The 24,530-nt window shown below is 51.1% G+C and overlaps 2 protein-coding genes across 3 annotated transcripts in view; one reads left to right on the forward strand and one right to left on the reverse strand.

Moving 5' to 3' along the window:
* USH1C (USH1 protein network component harmonin) overlaps positions 1 to 12,638 on the reverse strand; it is a 47,344-nt gene extending 34,706 nt beyond the window's left edge. For both annotated transcript variants that reach the window (XM_030333108.1, XM_032594838.1), the window contains exons 1-4: positions 12,543 to 12,638; positions 4,940 to 5,007; positions 3,386 to 3,529; positions 3,131 to 3,269 (exon numbers count right to left, since the gene is read on the reverse strand). In XM_030333108.1, the coding sequence (XP_030188968.1) occupies positions 3,131 to 3,269; positions 3,386 to 3,529; positions 4,940 to 5,007; positions 12,543 to 12,578 (387 nt within the window). In that variant the 5' untranslated portion in view covers positions 12,579 to 12,638. The remainder of the gene's footprint in view (positions 1 to 3,130; positions 3,270 to 3,385; positions 3,530 to 4,939; positions 5,008 to 12,542) is intronic.
* Positions 12,639 to 15,424: 2,786 nt separating this feature from the next.
* The window catches only part of OTOG (otogelin), a 90,378-nt gene continuing 81,272 nt past the window's right edge, over positions 15,425 to 24,530 (forward strand). Inside the window, exons 1-7 of the mRNA XM_032595077.1 lie at positions 15,425 to 15,548; positions 15,966 to 16,035; positions 16,204 to 16,264; positions 19,623 to 19,698; positions 20,629 to 20,721; positions 20,908 to 21,062; positions 23,347 to 23,465. Of these exons, the coding sequence (XP_032450968.1) occupies positions 15,425 to 15,548; positions 15,966 to 16,035; positions 16,204 to 16,264; positions 19,623 to 19,698; positions 20,629 to 20,721; positions 20,908 to 21,062; positions 23,347 to 23,465 (698 nt within the window). The remainder of the gene's footprint in view (positions 15,549 to 15,965; positions 16,036 to 16,203; positions 16,265 to 19,622; positions 19,699 to 20,628; positions 20,722 to 20,907; positions 21,063 to 23,346; positions 23,466 to 24,530) is intronic.

Consider the following 24,530-nt stretch of genomic DNA (forward strand, 5'->3'; position numbering starts at 1 on the left):
CCTGGCACATTGGACAGTAATCAATCAATGGTCACAACTGTTACCATTAGTTGGGCCTGAGCCCTAAATATTCTTGCCCTGTTCGCAGGACTTTGGGCCTCATTTGATTGGGAGAGACAGGGGCTCACAGGCCTGCAGGGACAGCCTTTGGATACAGATCTGTGGTGAGCTCATCCCCTGCTAGACCACTGCTGTGGGCCCCTCTAAGCACTTTGGCTCTGGGGGTCAGTCCTGAAGCTCCTCACTTAACAACTGCGGGGCTGGAGGCACCTCGGTGACTTAGTCAGTTAAACGCCCAACTTTGGCTCAGGCCATGATCTCATGGTTCGTGGGTTCAAAGCCCTGTTGTCAGGCTCTGTGCTGACAGCTCAGAGCCTGGAGCCTGCTTCAGATTCTATATCTCCCTCTCTCTGCTCATCCCCTGTCTCTCCCTCTCAAAAATAAATAAACGTTTAAAAAAAAAATAACTGTGGGGCTGGAAGGACCCTTAGACATCACATGAAATCAAGGCAGGGAGGTGATGTTTTGTCTAAGGTCACACAGCCATTAGCTGCAAAACACGGACTGGATCCTGGATGCCCCTTTCTAGCCTGAGGCCAGCCAAGTCAGCTGACAGCTTAACTCACACCACATGTGCTGTCCCTTTGGGGACTTGTTGGTATATGTGGGAGACACAGTTGACTCTGTGGGGTCTGGGAGCTGGGCGGGCCCACAGCCTGTGAGGGGTTCGCTAGGCCAACTTCCACCCTCTACAACATCATTACAGAGTTGCTTCTCAATATTGCCACCTGAATGCTTCCCTTCCACATCTCAACACAGACCCCAATGTTCACAGGGGCCTGACAAGAGTGGCAAGGGGCTTGAAAAGGTGTCACAGGGAGAGGCTTGCTAAAGAACTCTCTAGATTTCTGGGGACATCTCATGTGAGGAGAGCAGCTGGTCTAGTTCTTTGCACCCACTTATTATAATGACTCTGTGTTTCCGTTAATCAGATCAGAGAAATAAAGGGATTTGCTCAAGGTCAGCTGGTGGGTAAAAAGTGTTCCTGGGATTTGAAGTCAGGTTTCCCACACAGACAACAAGCATTGTCTCTTGGGCATTTGGAAGCAGGGAGGAAGGGCACCTGGCCAAGCCTGACTGCAGTTCCCTGCATCCTGTCCTCTCTGGATTCTTGCCACCTGTCACAGATGATCTCAAGTCCCATAGGAAAGGCAGAGATTGCTCTGTCCATTTTACAGCTGGGACAACTAAGGCACACAGAATCATTCTCTAGCCCTGGATTATACAGCATGTTGTGCAGCAGAGGCTGCCCTGTGCAGGGCAGAGGACATAGGTTCAGACAGGATACATTTGACGAAAGACTCTAAAATATGGGGCGCCCGGGAGGCTCAACTGGTTAAGCGTTGACTCTCAGTTTCAGCTCAGGTCATGATCTCAGTTTGTGAGTTCAAGGCCTGCATCTCTCCCTCTCTCTCTCTGCCCCTCCCCTGCTTGTTCTCTCTCTGTCTCAAAATAAATAAGTAAACTTAAAAAATAAATTAATTAAAATATGTCCAATAGGTGGACAAGAATGGAGAGATGGGAGTCCCAGGGCTGAGTCCCATTAATGGGTCCAAGTTCCCCACCTGGGGACCAGCCTCACAGGTCAAATCAGCAGGGCCTTCAGTCCAGCCAGTCTGGACATGCCCCTCCCCTGCCTTCCAGAATCTTCTCCTGTCCTCAGATCTCAGGCATGAGATCTTCCCAGAAACATGAACCCCAGACAGGTGAATGGATGTGAACGTTTTCCCCAAGCTCCTCTGAGTGAGGCTCCCTCTCTTGTTCCAAAAAGGAACCTGCTTAGGACCCCAGTCAGAATGATTCCCACACAGGCTGCGATATCAGCTTTCCTCTCTCTCCTGCTCCAGCGTGGAGCCCTGCAAAAGGCCCTTTGTGCAAGGCCCACAATGAAATGACGATCTGAGGGACAGCAGCACAAAGGACAGATGAGCCTGTCAGCCCAAGAAAGAGAAGATAATTCATAAGCCTGAGAAACAGGTGGGAAGGTAAAACTCTAAGTTTCATTAAAATGCCCTGATGTCCCCAGTCATGGAAGCATCGTTGAGAAATGCTTGTCCTAAGAGGAAAGCTCACCCTGGAAAAAAAGAGGGCCTCAGTCGATGCCAAGAGAGGAGCTCATTATGTTTTTTCTCTGGCTGTGTTTCTGGGCTGGAAAATGTGCCCCACAGGAGCGGAGTAATGAAGTGGCTGAAATTTCAGCCGCCACCGGCGAGCCGTGAGACAGGGATTTAGAACAAAGCAATGTCTGTCAGCTCCCACTTTCCACCTCCCTCTCCATGGGGCCTTGTACCATAAGTCTTGGAGACCCCTGAAGCCCCTGTCTTGGCAGCCTGATAACAAACATGCTGGCAGCTTTGGGAGGCAGTGGGAGGGCCTCTTCGATGCGGACACACAAAACACAGCTCTGTGCTCCAGCAGGAGTGAGACCTGGAGGTCGGCCCATCTCTGCTCGGACACTGAGATCACTGAGGTGTGGGACCCCAAGGGAGAGGCACCTGGGGTGCCGAAGAGAGATCCCTGGGCTTGGCAGACACGAGACCTGGTTTCAAATCCTGACTCTGACACTTATGGGCTGTGACTGTTTGTATCACGACAACCTGATGAGGTAGGGAGTATTATTATTATTATCCCCATTTTACAGATAACAAAACTGAGACATGGGGTTAAGTAATTTCATCATATTTCCATTGCCAATGAATAGCAAAGCCAGGACTGTCTGGCTTTCTAGGGTCTATGCTCTTAAGCACCGTACTACACTGGGATTTCCTTTACCCTTCCAGTAAAAGGCTACACGTCTGAAGCTTCAGGTGTTAGGACATAACTATGCTCTTCCTTTGGGAAGTGGGGTGGGTGGTGAAGGGCAGTATCCAGGTTCCCAGCTTGACCGAAGAAAACTGGCAATTGCCTGCAGCCTGATGTCTATGGGCCTGAGGAAAATCTGTCAGGATGTGTCAGTCCAAAGAAGACTTTCCTCCCCTAAAGTCTCAGAAAGGTGAGGCGACCATGTTCAGAGGGGAGACAGGAAGCCTGAGGCCCTGACCCTCCATTCCCCTGAACTCTGCTCACTCACCTGGAGGCCGACACTGTCAGCCTGACCCCCTTTGATGAGGTGGGAGATGAAGAGCCCACAGCCGAACTCGAGGCCCCCACGAACACTGAGGCCGAGGCCTTCAGGGTGCAGACGGTCCAGACGCACCTCCTTCAGCTTCCTGCCATAGGAGAGGTCAGTGATGGCTTGGCGCTGCCCCATCCACTAGCGAGTGACCCTGTCCATCCCACGTGACCCTTCCCACCCCTGCCTCTGTCCTGGAAGCTCCCTCCATACCTGGAACGCCGGGGGGTCAGCTGGTCGTATTCCACCTGGTGCTTCAGTGGGATCAGGGGCCTGATGGCGTCAAACAGCGGCAGGCGGCTAGGCTCATTGATGACCAGCTTCAGGTCTCCCACAAGCACGACCACATCCATGGTTCTGCGGAGACACGGGGGATGCCTGGAGCCTCACCCATGGCCTGGGTGACATCCAAGGATTCCCAGAGGGTCCCCACCCACTGGGTCCAAGCCTTGGAAATCGGGAGAACGCTCCTGAAAATTCCAGAGTCCCTAACTCTGGGCCAGCTGCCTCAGAAGAGCTTTGTTCTTTCATGTTAAATGTCACAAGGACAGGGGTGGGGTAGGGATCATTAACCCATCCTCACAGATGAACTCTAAGCCAGGATTCAGACTCAGCTCTGCCTAATTCTGAAGCCCAGGATCTTCCCAGCCAGGAAGCTTCGTGCGAAATGCTGGTGACCCTTCTCACACCCCACTTCTGATCTGCAGCTAAGCTCTATAAAGCCTGCCCTCACGGTATCTCTCACATGACTCCTCTTCACACCGTTCAGATCCTCAGCATCTCTGGCCTGCTCCTCTCTAGCTGTCAGCCGACCTGCTCACTCTCACCTAATGTTTTCTAAATATAAGTCACTCTCCTTCTCAAAACCCTTCAATGGCTCCCCACTGCCCAGAGGACATCATCCACTCTCCTTGAAGGACTCAGGGCCTCCACGGCCTGTCTCCGTGGAGCTACTCCAGGCTTGTGGCTGTTCATGGCCTCTGTGTGCCCTGGGTTCTACTCCCCCAGATTACCTGTCACTTCCCTGTGCTTTCATGTCTCTGCACCTGTGCTCATATTGATCCCTTGTCCTGGAATGTCCTTCTCTGATATTTCCACCTATCAAAATCCTTCTTACCCTTCAAAACCTAGCTCAAGCTGTCCCGGTCCTCCCTGCCATGATTAGAAGCAAAAGCTCCTTTCTTCACCCTGCTTTCACTTCACCTTAGCAGTTATTCTGCTGTGACTTATATTGGAGTTCTTTGTGGTTGTAGTGTCTGTATACTCCCCCCACTGAGTCACGAGTTACTTAAAGAAAGAAACTAGATCTTTTTCATTTCCAGATTCTGCCTGGTACCCAGCAAGTGGTAGGAGCTTACAAATGTATGCTGGATGAATAAACAAGTGACATCTGATGTGTAGCTGGGGGCAGCTGGCATTTCTTGTTCTATCTCAGCACTTACATTCTGTTGAACCTTTCTGGCTACTTGATAGCCTCATCCATTGGATTGTGAGCAAACTGAGGGCAGCGACCAGTCTGTCTTGTTCACTCATGTGCCCTCAGCTCCTAGCACAGAGCCATGCACAGAGTATTTGTGTAAACATTTGCTAAGGCAAGTGAATGGTGTGTCCATTTGATTCCCAGGAGCACTGAGCATCTGTCCCCCTCCCAGAGCTCCCAAGGATGGGAGGGGGAGGTCCTCCTTTCTCAGAACAAGCCATCCCAGGGCTCTCTAGAGACAGAGGTACCCCGGGGTGGTCCATGGGAGCTGGACCCAGCACACTTACTGGTGATACATCCGCAGCACATCATACAGATAGTCCTTCTCTGCATCATTTTCAATCAGAAAATCCACCTAGAAAACCCAAGGGCAGAATTATAACCCCAGGCCCAGCACTCCCATAGCAGACCCCGGGGAGGGGGAGGCCACTGCCAAGGGCCTCCTCAGCACCTCCACAGGGCTGGGGCTGTGAGAGGAGGGCAGCCAGGGGCCAGGCTGGCCCTCTGACCGTAACACATCAGATGCATGCAGATCACCCCAAAGTGGCCACAGGAGTACCTCTGCACATCCAGATGTGGCCAGGCTGAACCTCATCCCCAGGCAGGTACACACGGTACACACACTCATATGCACACACATGAACCTCCACGTGACCGTGATGCACTCCCATGACAGCAGTGTTACCGCTCACCCCATGGATATGTCACCAGAGTCCAGAGTGGCAATGCCAGTGTCAGATCCCTGGTCTGGAAGAAGCCCAGTGTCTTACCTGATGGTGACTGTAGTGCCGGATAACTGCTTTCAGAAAGGATTTGGGCCACTCGCTCAGATAGCACATCCTACCCGCTGGAAGGACCCTACCGTTCTTCTCTGTCACCAATGCCAGGGGCAACTTTGCCTTGTCCTGTCCTGGCCTAGGCTGGGCTAGCCCTGCCGTCTGTCCACTAGTCAGCCTCCTGGCTACTCCTTCACCTCTCCACATCCCTTCAGTCCCTCACCTCCCCTCCCCCTCCAGGGGGAGAGTCAAGTTACATCATTTCAACTTTGCTGACGTCAATGGCTGGGACTCCAAGGTCAGGGTCAGGAGCTGTTTCATTAGCACCTCAATCCCAGGGGAACTGGTGGGTAGAAGCCCCAGATTCCACTCCCTGGAACAGTTCAGGTGAATCTCTACACGCTGTATCCTTGACTCTCTCTTTAGCCCAAGACTGAATAAGAGGGCAAGAACAGCTTCCAGCTGGGAGGCGGGTCAGGAGGCTCTGAACTGTGCATGGTCAGGAAAGACTCTACAAGAGGAGACTTGGATTCCCCTTAAATGAAGGCAGGGTTCAGGTGGGAGGAGGCAGGACAGTCCATCTTGCACCAGTTTGTGACCTACTCTTTTGTGATGAGCTGGAACTGAGCTAAGAGGGATAGAGCCAGGAGGCTGTGGCAGATGTGTGCTGAGGAGTGATGGGAAGGCGGTGGCCCAGGGCTGACCAAGAGGATAGAAGGAAGGCGCTAGACCAGAGCAACTGGAGTGCATTCATCATTCAGTAGACACCTCTGGGCACTGCACACCTCTGCATGGCACAGTGCTGTCGAGGATCTACTGCATGCCAGGTGCTTTCCACTGAGCGCAGGGTATTAGGACATTGGCACAAAGTGCCCTGGAGCAGGGGCTCCTTGAATTCGGCCCTTGGACTGCTCCTTGTTCTCTCATTCAGGCCATACTCTGCTTACTGACTGCCAACCATGCCTAGGAACTTTACATAAATTCTCTTAACCTCCCAACAAACCTCTGACATGCATGGATACTATCATCCCCCTTTGCGAGATGAGAAAATATAGGCTCCAAGAAGGAGCAGAGCTGAGACTCCAACGTATGCCGGCTGGCTCTAAAACCTTTGCTTTGTTTCTGACCACCACATAGTATCCACTTACCGGATACAACTTTTTGTATGCATTCGTCTAACAGACATTTACTGAGCACCTACTGTGTGCAAGACACTGCGTCTTTTTCTAATTAGATTTAAAAATCTTTTCCTTTTCTTGGATCTCTCTTGACATGGGCACAGAAACCCCAAAGGAGCCCAGCATCTACAAATACTTTATCACATCAATCCCTCCTTCCCGGCCCACCTATCTCTGGTCTCCTCCATCCTGCATCAGCATTCCCTGGCTGATCCTCAACTAACTCTTTGCTATCTGTCTGTATGGTAGGGGGAAGGGGGGCTCAGGCCCCCTGTCTAGGGCCCTTGAGGCAAATTCTGCGTTTAGCCTTGGGCCCTTTCCAGCCTCATCTCTCAGCATTCCTCCATATGGACTGGCCCTTCAGGAGAGCTGCACAGGGAAAGCAAACAACATTCAGCTCATGCAAATACAACTCCACGTGTGCACCCTGCCAAAGACCGAGAAAGAGAGCAAGAGCAAATTAAATAATGCATGTTGTTCCACTCAACGAACATCTGCCCTTCTCAGGCTGTTGTGGGGACTAAATAAGCGAATATACACAAAGTATTTAGAACAGTGCCCAGGGCTCCCGAATCTTGAGGACTCTGAAACATGTGCTGAGTCTCTTCCTTTCTGTCTCCAGACCCACTCTGCAGCCTTCTCCACACTGCCCTGTGTCCCAGGACGTTTTGCCTGGGCTCCCTGCCCTCTGACACCCAGCTGGTGTGAGAGCCCGAGGAGAGAGAAAATGGGGTTCTGACTCCCCCGCTCACACTCTCTGCTACATCACCTTACAAGCAGCTCTGAGCTTCTGCCTGTAGCCATGGCTCTCCCCTTCCTTTGCCCCTTCAGGAGCACCTGGGTTCCTGCTGCTGCTCCCAGGCCCTGTCACCACACTTTGTGGGTTCATGCGTCCCTGCCCATCCTTCGTAAAGCTCTCTTTAGTCTCCCATTTGGGAAACCGTTGGGATAAGCCACACGCTTCTTGCCTCAACTGTGGCCGGTGTGAAACATTGGCTCTTAGCAGTGTTAGTACCAGCAGCATTTTCTCTCTGTGAGCTCTTCCTCCACCTTTAAGATGCCTCAAACATCAGCTCTCCTTGGTCAAACCTCTCCTCATGCTCCCCCACAAGTCCTGTGCTGTCATTCTGCGCACGTGACACCACTTAGTTCCCACCCCTGCCACGGCACTCACCAAGCTGTGTTGTACATTCTCTCTTTACTCTCCTGTCTCCCCACAAATCTGTGTGTGGCCCAGACACGGGGCTGGGAGGAGTGTGGCAGGGTGAGGCCAACAAGCCCCTTCCCCAGCTGACTCTGCACTTCTCTGGGCTTCAGTTTCCTCATAAAATGGGGATAAAAGTACCTATTTCATAGGATTTCATCCTTCTTTGAGACCCTAATCATTTTTTTTTATTATTATTCATTGAGTTAATGCCTGGCACGGGACCTGGCAAATAGTAAGTGCTAAGTGTTTGTTGACCAGAACTAAGTAAATGAACACAGATTCTATATTCTCAGCAGCTAGCAGGCTGTGGGCACTCCATAAATGTTGCTGGAATGAATGGATCCAGCCACACTTCTCCCCAGGCCTTCAGAGCACTACCCCTGGGTATTACTGGGTATATTTTGTTCCTGTTTTATTATTCTTCATCCTTTCAAGACACCTGTGTCTTGCTGGCTAGTTGGTGGCATTTGTTTCCATTTTTAAATTTTTTTAAGTTTATTTATTTCTTTTGAGAGAAACAGAGAGAGAGAGAGAGAACAAGCAGGGGAGGGGCAGAGAGAAGAAGAGACAGAATCCCAAGCAGGCTCCCCCACCACCAGTGCAGAGTCCAGTGCGAGGCTCAAACTCATCAACCATGAGATCACGGCCTGAGCCGAGATCAAGAGTTGAATGCTTAACTCACTGCACCACCCAGGCGCCCCTAGTTGGTGGCATTTGACCCAGTGCTTGGCACACCTGATCATGCCCTCTTCCCCTGCTTCTCCTACCTCACTTGCTGTTCCTTCCTCTCTTCCTCTCCTCTAAAGGTTGGGGTGCCCTGGTGCAGTCCTGGGTCTTCTTTTCCTCTTCACTGTGTCCCTATGTCACCTCATCAGTTTCAGAGGTTGAGCTACCATTTATTCCTCAAGGACTCACTGCAGCTTATCTCCAGCACAGACCTCTCCCCCCATCTTCAGACTCCCACAGCTCCTGGCCTTCTTTGTCACCTCTCTACTTAATGCTTGAACAGGCATCTCAAACTTACAACATTCAAAATGGAACTCTTGGTTTCCACCACCTCCCATCTTGTCCCCACCAACCTGCTCCTCCCAAAATGTAGACTCCCCTTTGATGCCTCCCTCTCCACACCCACAGCCACCCATCACCAGAACCCACTGGGTCTACCTTTTCTCATGTCCGGGGTCTGACTGCTCCTCATGCTAGTCCAAGCCCCCACCTCTGGCCTGGGCTGCTGTAGGAGCCTCCTGACTGGGGTCCCCCTTCCACGCCTGGCCCCTTCAGTCTGCTCTCTACCAGCACTCAGAACAATCCCTCGTGTAAGGTGCAAGGCAGTCGTGTCACTCCCCTGCTGGCTTCTCATCACTCTGAGGACAAAACCCGAAGTCCTGACCCTGGTCTACAGGCCCCCACCCCACTCTAATTCATCACCCATTACTCTTCAATCTGTAATTCCTCTCAGAAACACCACCCTCCCTGCTGTTCCTAAGGGCTTCAGGGCCTTTGTATTTTACTGTTCCCTCCTCTTGGAATATTCTTCCAAGTTCTTCCACTCCTTGGAATGGCTCCTTCCCTCCCTTCTTTCTAGATGTCTGTTCAAATATCACCTTTTTAGAGAGGCCTTCCTGACAACCAACTGGTTGCTCTCTGTCCTCTCATCCTAGTTTATTTTTTCCACGACATGTATCACTACTTTGCATTGTATGATACTTGTATTGGTTTACTTGTTAACTGTCTGTCTTCCCCACTAGAGTGTACTAAGGAGCCAGGGACTTTGTTTTATTATTCAATGGTTAGAGTAATGTTGGGCATATATTAGGAGCTCAGTCAATGTTTACTGCATGAATGATTAGTAAAACTTTGGAAGGCAGGGGGCCTTTCTGACCTTCTTATTGATCCCCTTCCTCCTGCCCCCAGGGGCCTGGCCTCAGCAGGGTACACTACAGATATCCATAAATGAATGATTACTGAACAGGCAATAAAAACTTTTTGAGCAAATGAGTAACCAAGTTCCTCCAACATGCAGGCACAGTGAGCAGAAGGACAGGCTTCTTTTGAAAATCTGGTTCTCCGGGGACGAGGCTTACTTGGTCTCTGATGATCCCCTTCCCTCTCCTTGGTATCCTGGCCCAAGGTGGTGACTGGGAAGGGCATGCAGGTACTGCTGATGTCCTTGGGAAACTGCACAAGCCCAGAGAAAGGGACTCTACTCAATAGCCTGGAGTCTGCTGGCTCATCCAACAGGATGCTCTGCAGGTATCTGCAGGTGGCCATGGACCAAATGGTTACCACAGGTCCAGAGTAGCCAGTGCTTGAATTCCTATTTAATCCTAACTGTCCAGTGTGGTAAGCACTGTGAACCTCATCTCATAGCCGAGGAAACTAGAACTCAGTGAGATTAAATGGCTTGCCCAAGGTCTCACTGGCGGTGAGTGACAGGGTTGAGATTTGACCCCAGTTCTGCCCAACTTCATATAGTAGACAACAACAATGGACATTTGTTGAGGACTCACTAAATATCACAGTCTATTTAAACTCCCTACACCCGTGTAGATCTCACCCAACACTCACAAGAACCTTAGTAGGCAAATATTATTGTTATCTTCATTTAACAAATCAAAGAACTGAAGCACAGAGAGGTTAATAACTTGCTCAAGGCCACACAGCACTTTCCATGACAATATACCACTTTTAGTGCTACTCCCAACAGATAAAGATTTCCATTACAAACCATTCCTAAGGGGTAAATTTGCACTACAGCACTAAGGAAGGGACACCTAGAAAACAATCAACAGAAGCTGTAAATTTCACCCAGTATGGCTGTGCGCCCCCATCTGTATCCTCTGCTGCTTTGTTCTCTCTCCCTAGTTCCTAGATGATCTCAACCTGGGAGGGGAAGGCTCCTGCCGTCTTGGAGGCTGCAGGGCACAAAGTCCAGCGTAGGCCTTGCCCACATGGCGCCGGCCCCGCCTGCACACACAAGGGCATAAATAGGTAATGACTCTTGTGATGAGGAAGAGCAGGGCAATGGAAACACGAAGACCCGAAGTCCTTTGGAACCTGCAGGCCCTGGTGAAGAGAAACAGGGGCTAACTCCAGGGCAAGTCAGACACCAGGGACTCCATAGGTAATTCTTGAAAGAGAGGCAAAGATAGTACCCATAGGGAATAGGCAAAAGAGGACCTGACATTACTTTCTGCTCAGGGGCAGGAAACTGAAATTCAAGCCTGAGCCTTGCGGTGGGGATGAGAGGCTGTGCTCCTTTGAAGTGGGTTGCCTGAAATCCACACTCACCAAATGTCCCCTGCGGCTGAAATTTCTCCCCTCCCGTCTCTGCACAACAGGATGCACTGGTGAACAGTTTCATGCTCCCCTTGCTAGTTGCCAGCCCCAAACTCCTGCTGAATTTCCAGCTATCTCTCATCCTTAGAATACCCAAGCCCTCTTTTTTAGGAGACTTCTGCCAGTGTGAGCTTCCTCCTTCGTACTCCCACCAAACCTTGATCCCAACACTCGGCACCCAGTCATGGGTAATTATTAATGTAGGGTCTGCCTCCCGCTTGTGCAGCCAGCAATGTGAGGGCACAGATGAGGTCTGGCACTGAGTGGGTACTCCAAACACATTTACTAACTGAATGATTCCCCCTGGCCCTTAGCTCCTGTGGCCTCTACATTGGCTGGCTCCTCTGGCTCCCTGGGCCTCTCTGTGAGGAGAGAGGGGTTAAGCACCCTGACTTTGCCTACCTGAGCTCTCCTCCCTCAGGCCTGGGAAGAGGTTTGGCCTGGTCTAAAGACACTGCCCCATCGGGCTCTGTGATGGCCTCAGGGCACAGAGCCACCTGTCCCTCAGGCAAAGCCTGTGGGTGGCTCCAGATACCCCTGGCTTCACCCTTGGGTTCCGAAGCATCCTAAGTCTTAGTGGGGAGGTCTGCTGTGTTACCTCCAATGGTCCTCTCTGGTCTCAGGACCTCAGCAACTCCCACATAGCTCTGGAAACAGTTCTGGAAATACCCTGGGCGAAATCCAGCCCCTTTCTGTGAGGGCCTGAGAATCCTGAACCATCCTTGATGTCCCTTACTGGGACACACCAGGGGAGATATAGCTCCGTCTGAAGAGTCTGGCTGACTCTCCGTACCTCCTCCCTTCCTCCCACTGCCCCCTTGTCAGTGCCAGGGGCTTGCTTCTCAGGCTCTAAGATATGCCCTGAAGTGGGGAAAGGCACCCTGAAGTGGGGAAAGGCTCCCTAAAGTGCTTCTAACTCATGTTTTGAGGTCAAAGGACAGAGAGAGATGACCAGTTTTCCTTCCCACCAATTCTCACCTCTCAGACACTGTCCCATACCCTCTCCATATGCTCCAACAGCCCTGAGCTTGGGGCACTAGGAGCTGGGGGACTGACTATGGGGCATGTCAGAGAAGCATCCTGTCCTCAGGCCAAGGCTGGAAGGAATTCCAACCCCAGAGAAGTTCCCACCCTTGGAGAGCAGAAGGAGAAAGGGCACTTTCTGGAGATCGGTTTATGGGTTCCCACACCTGGAGTCCTAGTGTCCCCTCCCTTATTTCACTGGGGATCCCAGCTGGAAATCAAACGACTCTCAGAGGTCCCAGTGCATCCACAGCTCTAAGTCCGGGCTGGAAAAGGGAGGGGTGGCACTCGGTCTGACAATCCCCCACTCACCCTGTCCAGGACTCCGGAGTCCTGGACGCTTTAGGGGCCCCTAAAAAGCTCTGACCTTGTGCCGGAACTCTCGAGCCACCTTCCGGTCCATGGCTGGGCCAGATCGCAGCGTCGCCACACAACTCGCTGCTTCGGATGCCTGGCGGCCCCAAGCCGGCAGGAGCCGCAACGAGATCCGGCAGCCCTGGGAGCGGTGGGGGCGTGGCCTGGGCGCGGAGGGGCGGGGCCTGGGCGGGGCCGCTGGGCCGTCCAGAACACCTGTCCGGAAGCTCGTCGCCTCCCACCGACGCCCTCCGGAGCAAATGTCCCCGACTGTGTGTATGTTGTGGTGGCGGCGGTGATTGAACTCGATGCTGGCCCTTCCCTTGGAGGGGTCAATGAAATCTACACGGGTGTAGGGAGTTTAAATAGACCATGATAGTTAGTGAGTCTTCAACAAATGTGCGTTGTTTTGTTGTTTATTATCTGGAGTTAGGCAGAACTGGAGTTAGACAGAATCTCAACCCTGTCACTCACTGCCAGTGAGACCTTGTGCTCCCCCAAACACAAGCAGTTGAGGGAGAGGATCTCAGGAGGCCTGGGAGGTTTGAGACTTTTTTGTGGGGAGTCAGACTACTTCTTTGTGGAGGTCCTGAGACTCACATCAGTGGGTAGGGATAATCAATGGATGCGCAAATAGAGGCACATTCATGCACTCCTGAGGCTTTCACCCACTGCCAGGCATCTCACCTCCAGCGTAATTCTATAAGGCCTCCTTCATGGGCTTATTCCCATTAGGAAGAAATCTTTGATCTGTGAATCCCTTCAGTCTGGGTATTATGAGGCTCACAGAGGCCTGAACCAGTGGGTGGCAGTGCCCCTCCCAAACCAACTTTCCATCCCACATCCCTAGCCCAACCTCACTCCAAACACACACACACACACACACACACACACACACACACACGCACGCACACACACATACGCTCACTGAGGCATGGAAGGGCCTGGCAGTGACATCCTGATTTACTGCTGACCTTTACCCAGGGCCCAGACCCCATCTGATTCATTTGATTTATTCAGCCAAAGTTCGCTCAACTCCTAGGTCTAGGGCTGGGGTGCAAAGACAATGATGAACCAAGCCTGGGACAAACTGAGAAGAAAGAGTGGATTAGGAAAGAGGTGATAAAAATAGGTGTGAATGAGAGCGAGTGGTACCTTTAATCTTGGAGCTTGTTTCTGGATTTAACCCATGGTGGGAGCCTGATCTGTGTGCACCATGTCAGGGAGCAGGGGACAGGGAGATGGACAGTAACCCAAAATACTGAACCACTTATAATCATAACTTCAGGGACACCTAAAGACCCCCCTCCTTTTCATCTTATCCCCAATGGCTGAAGCTTTGTCAACAGACTTGTTTTTATTTGAGCTAAATTATTGCCTACTTCAGGATATAAATCCTTCCTGGAGAAGAAGCTTGAAATATTATCCATGTTCTCACCTTAGTATTAACTAGTTAAGGCAGAGATAAAAGGTGAAGACTTGTGGGATTTTCAAAGGTCCAGGAAAGACACATAAAATATATTCTCTTCTAACTTACTTTGTTGATTTTCTACATCTGTTAACTAAGTCATATGGCTGTTATTTCATAGAATCCAGGCAAAGTGGCAAATGTCCTTACAAGGGGAATGCAGTCCACTGGCCACCTCAGTCGTTTTCCATGACCACCACTCCCACAGACTCTCTCCTTCTTTAAATGCTTTATCTTTTGGTTTTGAGGACAGCACTAAGTCCTGTCTCTCCTCTCCTGTGAATGTTCCTTTTCAAGTTTTGTCTTCACCCATTCCCTAACCAGGGTTCCTTAAGGCTCCATCTTTGATTCCCTCCTCTTCTTCTCATCTATGCCTACAGCTCCAAATACTCTCTGTGGGGATGTGTGCTTTATTTCCCACTATATTCCCAGAACAAGGTGTGGTAAGAAATAGATGCTCAACAAATTTGTTCAATGGATGAATAAATGAATGCATCCCAAGTTTATATACTGAGTCCACCACCACCATTATCATCATAATTTCTGCAAGACTTGCATCTGGTTTGTGTTCCGACACTTAGCTAGCCAAGGGAGTGACACACAGGTTCCCAAGGCTGCCAAGCCCACATTTCCAACGTTAAACAATTCCTTTTAGAGGGAGTATATCTTGTTCAAAATTAAAGTGTTTTTATTTGTTTGTTTTTGTATGTTGTTGTTAAAGTCTGGCCTTGATGGGATCAATAATATGGGAGTGTGAGGCACTTCTGTCATTCAGTCAACATTTTCTGAGCTGGGGCCTGAACTAGTGCTGGACATACAGAGGACTAAGTCATGATTCATTCCCTAGAGGTGCTCAGAACAGGTAGAGTAGGGACTTGGGGAGCCAGGAAGTTGTAATGGGGAGTGGTGGGAGCATAGGCTAGGATTCTGCAGGTTTGATTCTGATACTGACAACGGACCACCGAGCGGCATGTCCCAGGGCTTCTGTAAAAGGAGAGTGGAAGACCAGATTCACACAAGCATCTTGGGTGTCTGGTGGAAGGGCTTTCCAAAACCCAGGTTTCTGAGTTGGGGATCTTTGAAGGGTAAGGGATGTTGGGGGCTGCACTTGCTATCTCCTTGCTCCACCGGGGGACTCAAGGCTTAGTGATCTGAATCCAGCCTCCCCTGGGGAGGGGCAGCCACAGGTCATGTGGGGCAAAGGCTGGGCTGAGATCTGGCGCCTAAATTATGGTAATGAGCGGGGCAGTCCTGTCACTCTAGCTCCGGGAGGAGCCCAGCGCCTGGGAGGAGGGGCCAGGGGAACCTTCAGACCAGAGAGTGAGAGGGACTGCGGTTGCCGAGTGGATATGTGACTCTGCGTTCGCCGGGACAGACACTCGAGCTCCGGATCCTGTGTTCAGGCTTCCCAGTCCCCTTGCGCCCCTATGGGGGCCCCGGCCCCGCGCGGCCCCGCGCCCACGCTCTGCCTGCTACTTGCCTGCGTCTCGCTGCCCTGGGGTGAGCCGACGGGCCCGTCCCTGAGGGTGCAGGCTCTCGGTGAGAAAGGGTGTGGGCTAGGGGAGGCCAGGGGCCGGGGGGAACCTTTAGGAAAACCGGCCTGGGCAGGTTTCAGAGAGGGAGGAAAAAGAGGTTTGAGGGAGGGCAGGGCCACGGCCAAGGAGAGGGTCGGAGGGGGCGCGGAAGGAAAAAGAGGCCGGCGACAGCCAGGGGAATGGGTCCCAAGTTAGGTAGGATGGAAGAGTCCCCAGGTGGGGAGCTAGAGAGAACTGGGGCACAGAGAGTAGGAGGAAAGAAGGAGGAGACCATTGTAAGAGAGGTCGCCAGAGAGAGGGAGAAAGGATTGAAGTCTGTAGGGAGAGAGAATGGGGGGATGCAGAAGAGGCTTCCTAGCAGGTGAGAGGATAGGTGGTGAGAGACCCAACAAAGAGAGCCCTGGCTTGAGTGGAAAGCAATCCCCCTTCCCAGCCGCAGCCGCTACAGCACCCACAGCCCAGGGCAATCCAGTGCTGCAGCCCGAGCCTGACCGGGATCCCAGGTGAGTAGGGGCAAGCCTGTGGCTGCTGCATCCGCGGCTCCCATCTTTGTTTCTAGTATGGATGACCCCAGGGTTTTAGCACAGATGGTAGGGGGGAGGCTTGGAGGTGGTGGGGATGTATGGCCCATTACTATCCCCTCGCCCATGTTAGACTTGTTTCTCATCTAGCCACAGCTCTCGGGAGGTGACCCTTGCCATAGAGGATGCTACAACAGTGATAGGAGGCCAGGTAAGAGGAAGCCTGGGGAAGGGGTCTTCACTGGGCAGGGGCTTATTTCTCTCTGGGACTGGGGCTGGCAGGGAGCTCTGTAGGCTGCAGGAAGGTTGTCTCTGCAGTTATTTGGAAGGAAACAAACAGTGTTCCTAGTATACGTCTGAAGTGTGCAAATTTACGAGATGGCTCTATTCCCACTTTCCTAATCTCTTGGGACCCTGTAGTCAGCTCAGTTTGGTTTTGGTCTTGTTTTGTTTTGTTTGCGGAGGAGGGCACTAAGATGCAATCAGGACATAGCTGAACTCTCCCCCGTCCTGGGGTGACAGCAAGAAGGTGAGGGTTTAGGTAAGTTGAGTTCTCTCCACCCTGCCTGGTCTGGGAAAGTACAAAGCCCTGTAAGAGGCCCCACTCCATATCTTGAGCCATGCTCCAGCAAGGATACCTAGAGAGGAGAGACGAAAATCGGGCCACTTGGTGGGGTTTGTGAGGAAGGGTTGGTTGGGAAAGGGAGCCCCAAACTATTATCCTCTGAGTCTGCACCATAATCTGTTGCCCACCCTCCTGGGGTCCTCCATGCTTTCAGGAGAGGTGGTAGTTTGTTTTCCCCCTTTGCCAATTTTTTTTTTTGGTCTCTGGATCAGGCGACTCAGGTTCTCTTTTCAATCCTGTCCTGCATGTGTCTTTTCTCCAACTACAGACATGTTACAAATCCAGCCCACCCATAGCCAGGCCCCACAGAGGATCTTGAACCTCAACTCATGCACCTTGGCCTTCGGGATCAGCTCTTTGTGGCTCCTTGGCCAGCAGGTTGGGGAGTATTGTTTATAATAGAAAACAATGTGCCCCAAATACCTGTCTTTTGGAAATAGGAATGAATGAAGACCCCCAAGGCAGGAGGATGGCATGCTTATTCTGTAAGGTGTGGATTATCTAGGCTTTTTATTTCTGTCTGCCCACTTTTCCAGGCCCCAAGTTTTAGAATCACGGCCAGATGCAGTTTGAATTGGAAGACAATGTTGTTACTCTTTTTATATAAGATGAAATCAAGGATGACCTGCCGGGCCCCCCGAAAGCAGGTGAAACAAGGTCTCCTGGTGGAGCCAGCCTGTTTCCCCACAACATCAATGCCCCCCAGAACTCCAGGAATCCATGTGTTTTAGTGGGGAAAATTATCCTTACCCAAGCACCTCATTCCGCTGGCCGGCTTCCTTCCTTAACAGATTCCAGGGTAAGCCTCCCTCCGTTTTCCTCTGGGAAGCTTCTGGATCAGCCAAGTCCAGTAGGTTTCTCACATTATTCCTTAGAGCAAATAAGGGGTTGGAATGACCTTCCTTTAAAGCTACTCAGTGGGAGTGGGAGAATGAGGTCATTAGCTAGAAAGTGAACCTGGGGATCCTTCGAGGGCTTTTGCCTGGAATAATCTCATCGGTAAGGGTGGAGGTCCCAGACCAGCAGTCAGCCAACCTTTACTTCAATACTGCCACATTCCTGTAGAACTCAGCCATTCTCCAGAGAATTGAGGGTATAGACCAGGATGGGGAAAAAAACTCACATTGTTATTCACAGGATCCTCAATTTAACTGAAATTTAGCATCCCCTTTAATTATTACTATAGGCTACAAACCACAATGCAGCAATAGCAGTGTCTGTGACTGTCACCAGTAGAAATCACATATATTTTCATATCACCTTACAGTTGTTGATATTTCCAGGTCTCATGTAAACTCACTACTTCCAAACTCTGGCAATGTTAAGACCTGCTGCTATCTTGCTATTTAATGTATTAATAAACAAGCACAAATATTATCAATCATTTTTATAAAATATTTTTGTAACTGTATTGCAATATAATCGGTATGTTTGTAATCTTCTGTTTTATTTTATGCGTTTATAGACATTATTCTGAGAATGGGTTGATAGGCTTCACTAGATTGTCAAAAGGGTCCTTGGCATCAAAATGATTAAGAACTTCTGATCTATACTGAAGACAAATCATTTGGGCAAGATTTAAAATGTTTTCCAGAAAATGGCCTTGCACTGCAAGCACTGGCTATCTTACCTTCATTAACACTGATCTCAGGAGCCACATCTGAGGAGGGGGCTAGGAGTGGAAAGACACAAAGACCAGGCTTCATTAAGAGCTCTTCAGGGCCTATGGGATGCTGATGGTGATCGTTTTTCTCATGGTCTCCGAGGCTCTGTGAGATTGATTACGACCACGGTGGGAAGCCTGACTCCTGGGGCTCTGGCTGGGTCTGGAGGGTAAGGAGAGCCAGGGAGGACCTGGGAACCAGGGGCCAATGTGGGACAAGAACACTGAAATCTGGCCAGGGAGGGGCTGGTAATCTTCCAGGGGTTAGCAAGATGGTGAAAAGGGAGGGAGGGAGTGCCCAGGGATGAGGTAGAGAGACTGGGCCTGCCAAGGAGGAGCAAAGAACTGAGCTTGGGCTCCAGGGACCAAGGGTTCTGTCTGCGTCCTTGGCCGGAGGCTGGGGATTCTGTTTGAGGATGCAGAGATGACAACGAGGGAGGAAGACATGTGAGAAATACCCACAGTGTGGTTGGTGCCTGGTTGGCCCCGGGAACAAGAACATGAGATCTAGGAAGCTGTACAAATGGGGAAGCCAGGGCTCTGAGAGGTGAGGAGCCTGCTGCACCCAGGACCCCAGTCCCAGGTGACATGAGACACCTCACACTAGGGTCCAGGAAGTCAGGTGTCCAAGTCAGCTAGCCGTGTGGTGACTGAATACATCTGATGTTTGGGACAGTTCGAATTTTAGATGGTTTATATCTTGAGAGACCATGTGTTGGGATTTCTGGTCTGGAAGATAGGATTTCTCGGCTCTCTTTGCTTGTGGCCTCCCCAGATTTATGGTATCAGGGAAAATCCTTGCTTGGAGCTGCATTCTGAGGATGGTGGGTGGTGACCTGTGTGGAAGGTTGGAGTGGAGGATGGGGTGAGATGTTCCCCTGACCTGGGGAGAGGGGCTGCCTTTGTTTCCTTGGTCTGCCTCATGTGGTTTCTGTGGTGAGTATTTGTTCTCCAGACAAGGGGGTTTTGTGTTGGGCTGGGAGGGAGAGAAGAAAGGAGTGGAGGCTGGGGGATATTGGAGCATGGAGCGGAGGAACTGTGTTCGGGCCACCGAGATGCCACCTTGGAGGGTAAAACCCAACCTTCACTCCTCTAGGGTAGGCCTGAGAGTTCTGTGTTCCAGACCTCTCAGAAGTGGGCCTACAGAGGTGGGCTGGTTGGGGGCACTGAGGGGCAGGGCGTCTCCTCCTCCAGGTGATGGACAGGAAGGGGCATGACCCCTAGGAGGTCCCTCCCTGACATCAGCCCTTGACCGAGTTCTCTTCCTTCTGTTTTGAAAAGGGGGCTGAAGTCCTGGACTCCTTGGCCATGTCCTCTTGGGAAAGACGGCTCCATCGGGCCAAATGTGCACCATCCTGTAAGTGGCCCCCTCCCTGCAGCCCATGGGAAGGCCCTGGCCCGCAGGGAAACCTGTGAGGGCAGGGCAGGCTTTCTTCAGGGCCTCTTGTGACCTTTTTTCCCCAGAAAGGGGTGTCTTTCCACCTTTTCCAGCCCCGGTCTCCAACTCCATTTTGCTTTCTCCTTCCTGGCTGAGGAGAGCTTCCTCTGCAGTGTCCTGTTCTTACGACCATGGCCCTGTGGCTTTTCTCTCTCACACTATCTGATGCTAGTGAGATTGTGTTTCCTTGTTTAGTGGTTATTTCCCCCTCCCACTTCACCCTGTTTCTGCGGCCTCTCCCCTCACCCTGCCCTGTGTCTGTGGCCTCTACCTTTACCCTGTCCTGTGTTTGTGGCCCTTTGTCTTGCATCATGGCTCCTTCCTTCACCACACTCTGCTCTACTTTGTTTTCTTTTCCTCTGTGGCCTTTCTGTCTACTGTATTCCAAATGTGAGGCATCTCCCCCTTCCCTGGTTCATGCTTAGGCCTCTTCCCCTAAGCATAAGGAAAGGGAGGAAAATGGTACTTGAAGATCTCTGGGCACTCCACATGCTCCATACTCTCAGTCTGCCTGCCTTGTCTGGTAGCCAGGAACTTTTAGCACAGGGAGCTGAAGGCCAGGTGGAGCCAGTCTGGGGGCCACCTGATGCATGCTGAGGACAGGTACTCTGAGACCCCACACCCCCTGTCTGTCAGGGAGGGAGACAGCCAGCCATATTTGAGGCATCCTACTTGTGCCCCCATTAGAGCTAGCTACTGAGGAATGTTGGGGCTACCTGTGGTGGGATCTGAGTTCTGGGCAGCTCTGGGAGTGCTGGGTCTGGTGCCCTGGCACGAGGGAGGTGCTGTATCACTGGGTTTTGCCAATCTCGGCTCAATGGGGAGGTGCCTTCTGTGTCTCCCATGCAGACTTGTTCTCCTGCTTCAACGGGGGCGAGTGTGTGTACCCAGCCTTCTGTGACTGCAGACGCTTCAATGCCACTGGGCCACGCTGCCAGATGGGTGGGTCTGGGCTCCATCCCACCCCTGGGATTGGCCCTGGGTACAGGGAGAGCTTGAGGGCCTGAGGCCTAGGGGTCCTGGGCTGGGGTGTGTGTGGGTGGGTTCTCTGCCAGCTCTGGAACCCACCGGCCTCTAGCTTGGTGCCCACTGCAACTGTACGGACAAGTTCTCTCTTCTCTGGCACAGTGTACAATGCCGGCCCTGAGCGGGACAGCATCTGCCGGGCATGGGGACAGCACCATGTGGAGACGTTTGATGGCCTGTACTACTACCTCTCTGGGAAGGGCAGCTATACCCTGGCGGGGCGCCATGAACCTGAGGGGCAGACTTTCTCAGTCCAGGTGAGGCCTTCCCTACCCTGCCCATCTAGAAGTTTCCACTAGGCTCTGGAGGTTGTACTGGCCTGGGCTCTCTGTGTGAGAGTTAGAGAGTCTACACCTGGAAGGAGCTGCAGGCCCCACAGTCCTCTCTCACCCACCCACTCCTGGATGCCCCTGGCCAGTGACTGATTCAGTCACTCACTCATTAGGTATTAAGTGCGTACTTGTACTCTTCCTGGCACAAGGCTTGGTGGTGGCCTCGTGGACGACAACACAGATGTGGTCTCTGTCCTCACGGAACTTACAGTAGACATCAGATCAAATGAATCATTTCAAGTACAACTGAGTGCTTCAGAGGAGAAACGCCAAATGTTAGAAGAGCATGTGATGGAAACCTACCTTCCTCGTTAGGAAGGATGATGATCAGGGAAGACTTCCTGGAGGAAGTGACATTTAAGTGGAGAACTGATGAATGAATTGGAGTTAGCCAAGTGAAGGGTCCCAGGGGTAAAAGATGGATGTGAGAACGTTCTCGGTAAAGGGAACTTGGGTGCTAAAGATCTGAGATAAGAGAGAGCACTGTGCCTCAGAGGGAATGGCAGGTCCTGGATGACTCAGTTCATAGTTACTGCCTCTAAGAAGCCCTTCTGGATGCGTTGACCTAAGCTGGCTCAGGGGCTCTTCTGAGAGCCTGTGTAATCCCTGTGTAATCAAAGTTCTGCATTCATTGTTACATTGTCAGTGCATTTTTCTCACAAAGGTCTGTTTCCAGGTTGGTCTTCTCTACCAGATATAAGCTTTCCAGGCAGGGACCATGTCTTCTCATTCGGTGTTCCTTGTACCCAGATTAGTGCTCAGTCAGAGTTTGTCTAGTATATGAACACATGTCTGAGACTCACTGTCAGGCAGGCCTGATTTACATGCTTGCTCCTTGTGTTGAGTGGGGCATCCGCTTCAGGCACTGGTCAGTACCTCCATCTGGAGAAAAGTCTACTTGGGGAGCCAGTTCTGCTGAGGGGCATCTCGGTCAGTACTGAGTTAGGGCCAGCGGGCTAGGAGTTTGGGGAAATCCTAGTGCTCAGTGTCACCCCTCTGCTAGCTGGGTGTGTCCTTCTCTCTCAGGCATAGACCTGCCCAGGGCCTGCCCCAAGGACCATGCCCTGGATGGGCTGAGCAATTCTGCCCTCTCTGCTTTGGTATCACACATCAGGATCTTTCATGACTGTCATTTCATGATGGGTATGTGTCAATTACTTAGACTAACGGGATGCCACACATTTGCGGATTATGAAATCAACTTAATAAGTCCCAACTGGAAGAAAGGAAGGAAGGAAGAAAGAAAGAGAAAGGAAAGAAAATATTATAAGGATGCATTGCACATGAATAGGAGTAAACACTATTTTGTAAAACTTCTGTTTTATTTATATATGTATACATTTCTATTTTAGGAAATAGAAATGGGTCATGGTCCAAAAGTTTGAAAAATTTAATTAGACTGTGAGGTGGTTTTCACAGGCCCCACTTCTAGATGAAATGACTCCAGCCTGCTTAAACACATTTAACAGTAATCTAGTGGAAGGTTTACTCCTGGGAAGAGTTTCCACACTGGGAAGAAACATTTTCAGACTTTTCCCTAAGCCCTGGGGACCTCAGTTCTCCTCCCTCTCTTGGGTCCTATGGCTTTGGGAGGTGGGTCTTGTCTGAGGAGGGGACAGAGTTGATGCGTATGTGACAGGCAGCACAGGGGTGACATGTGCCTATATGTGCCGTGAAGGACAAGACTGTGCCTGCCAGGGTCCTGGTAGGAGTGTGTTTATAGTGTATGTATTGAGAGTACCCTGTGAATATGTGAGGGGTGTGTGTGTGTGTGTGTGTGTGTGTGTGTGTGAGAGAGACTGTGTGAGCATATACTTTACTTTGGCTTTCAATCTGATGGGAAAACCTGGATTGCAAAAAACAAAAAATCCAGAAATAGGGAGACACCACAGTGTACTGGAAAGAGCCCTGAAATTTCACCTTCAGTCCTGAGTTGGAATTCTGGCTGTGTGTGTGTGACCTTCATCACTTCACCTCTCTGAGTATTAGTTGCTGCCTCTGGGAGGTGCAGATAATCATAGCTCTGACCTCCTGGTCAAGTGGCGTTGCGGGGACTGGAGACATCACAGAGGAAAGGTGCTTGGCACACTGGGGGCAGGGTATTGGCGTTAGCGGAAGCTCCACAGGGTGCCACTGGGCTCAGAACTGAAGCTCAGGGCCAGGTCTGTAGCGGGAACCCTGCACACTGGCCTCTGAACCCCCCAATCAGGTGCACAACGACCCGCAGTGCGGCTCCTCCCCCTACACCTGCTCCAGGTCTGTCAGCCTCTTCTTTGCGGGTGAGCAGGAGATCCGTCTGGCCAAGGAGGTCACCCATGGAGGCGTGAGGTAACTATAACACCTTCTGCCCTGAGCTCTCCTGCTCCCTGACACTAGTGGTGGGGGATGGTGGGTACCTTTCTTCTCCAGCCTAAAGAAAATTGTTTTCTAGGGACAAACAGCAGTTTCCACCATCAGAGCAGGAACATGCTGGCAGGCCAGCTGGGTTTCTAGTCAGCTGGGTTTGTGGAAAGATGAGTCCCTTAAGATTTTCGGAGACTCAGGGCCCTGTGGGTTTCCCAGACAGTGGGTATTCAAATCAGAATTTTCCAGATAAAGTTGAGGGTATAACACTACAAGCATGCTCAATTCTTTTCTTTCACATTTTTAAGGGAATCTTTGTGAATGGATCATATGTAGTTCAAGCCTCCTTGAATAGATATTAAGCACACTGTCACCCTTCTCTGATGATATAGGGTCATTTCAATGTTATTTATCTTGCTGGGACATCAGGGATGCCTGGGACCAGAGGAATAAGGACTCTTTGCCCCCACACCAGATGGTCCAGACCATGGTTCTTTCTGAAATCTGTCTTGTCTGTTGTCTTCACTGTCCTTTCCTTCCTTTGCTAGCTGCTGTCACTTCATGTTGCTGCTGGGTTGGGGGAAGGGGTCTTCCTGCAATGACCCTTCTCCCATTGTCATTTCCTGCTTCAAATCTGGAAACTGGGTAACCAAGGTTTCTGGCGCTGAATGTAAACCTGAAAGCCCAGGTGTTTCTCCTGTGAAGAAAAGATTGGTATATGGATCTTTGGGTACCAGTTTTGGCTGGTTAGACTCTTCTTTAATTTTCTTTTCCTGATTTTCTGGTGGATTGAAAGTTGCCAAATTCCAGACTGGCTGGGAGACCTCGTCCCAGTAAAACTGGGAATGTGGTTGGGACTGCAATGGCTCTCCATCTTTTCTTCCACTCCTAGTTTTCCATATCCCTCAGCCTCTTTCTCTTCTTATGCCTTTCTTGCTCCCCACCAAAAAAAAAAAAAGCCCCAAACAAACACACAAAACAAGTAAATGTCCGCTTATACCATTTCTCCCATCCAGGAGAAAGGATCTAGCAACTTCAGACACTCTAAGA

Source organism: Lynx canadensis, chromosome D1 (genome assembly GCF_007474595.2).
Source record: "Lynx canadensis isolate LIC74 chromosome D1, mLynCan4.pri.v2, whole genome shotgun sequence".
NCBI lineage: Eukaryota > Metazoa > Chordata > Mammalia > Carnivora > Felidae > Lynx > Lynx canadensis.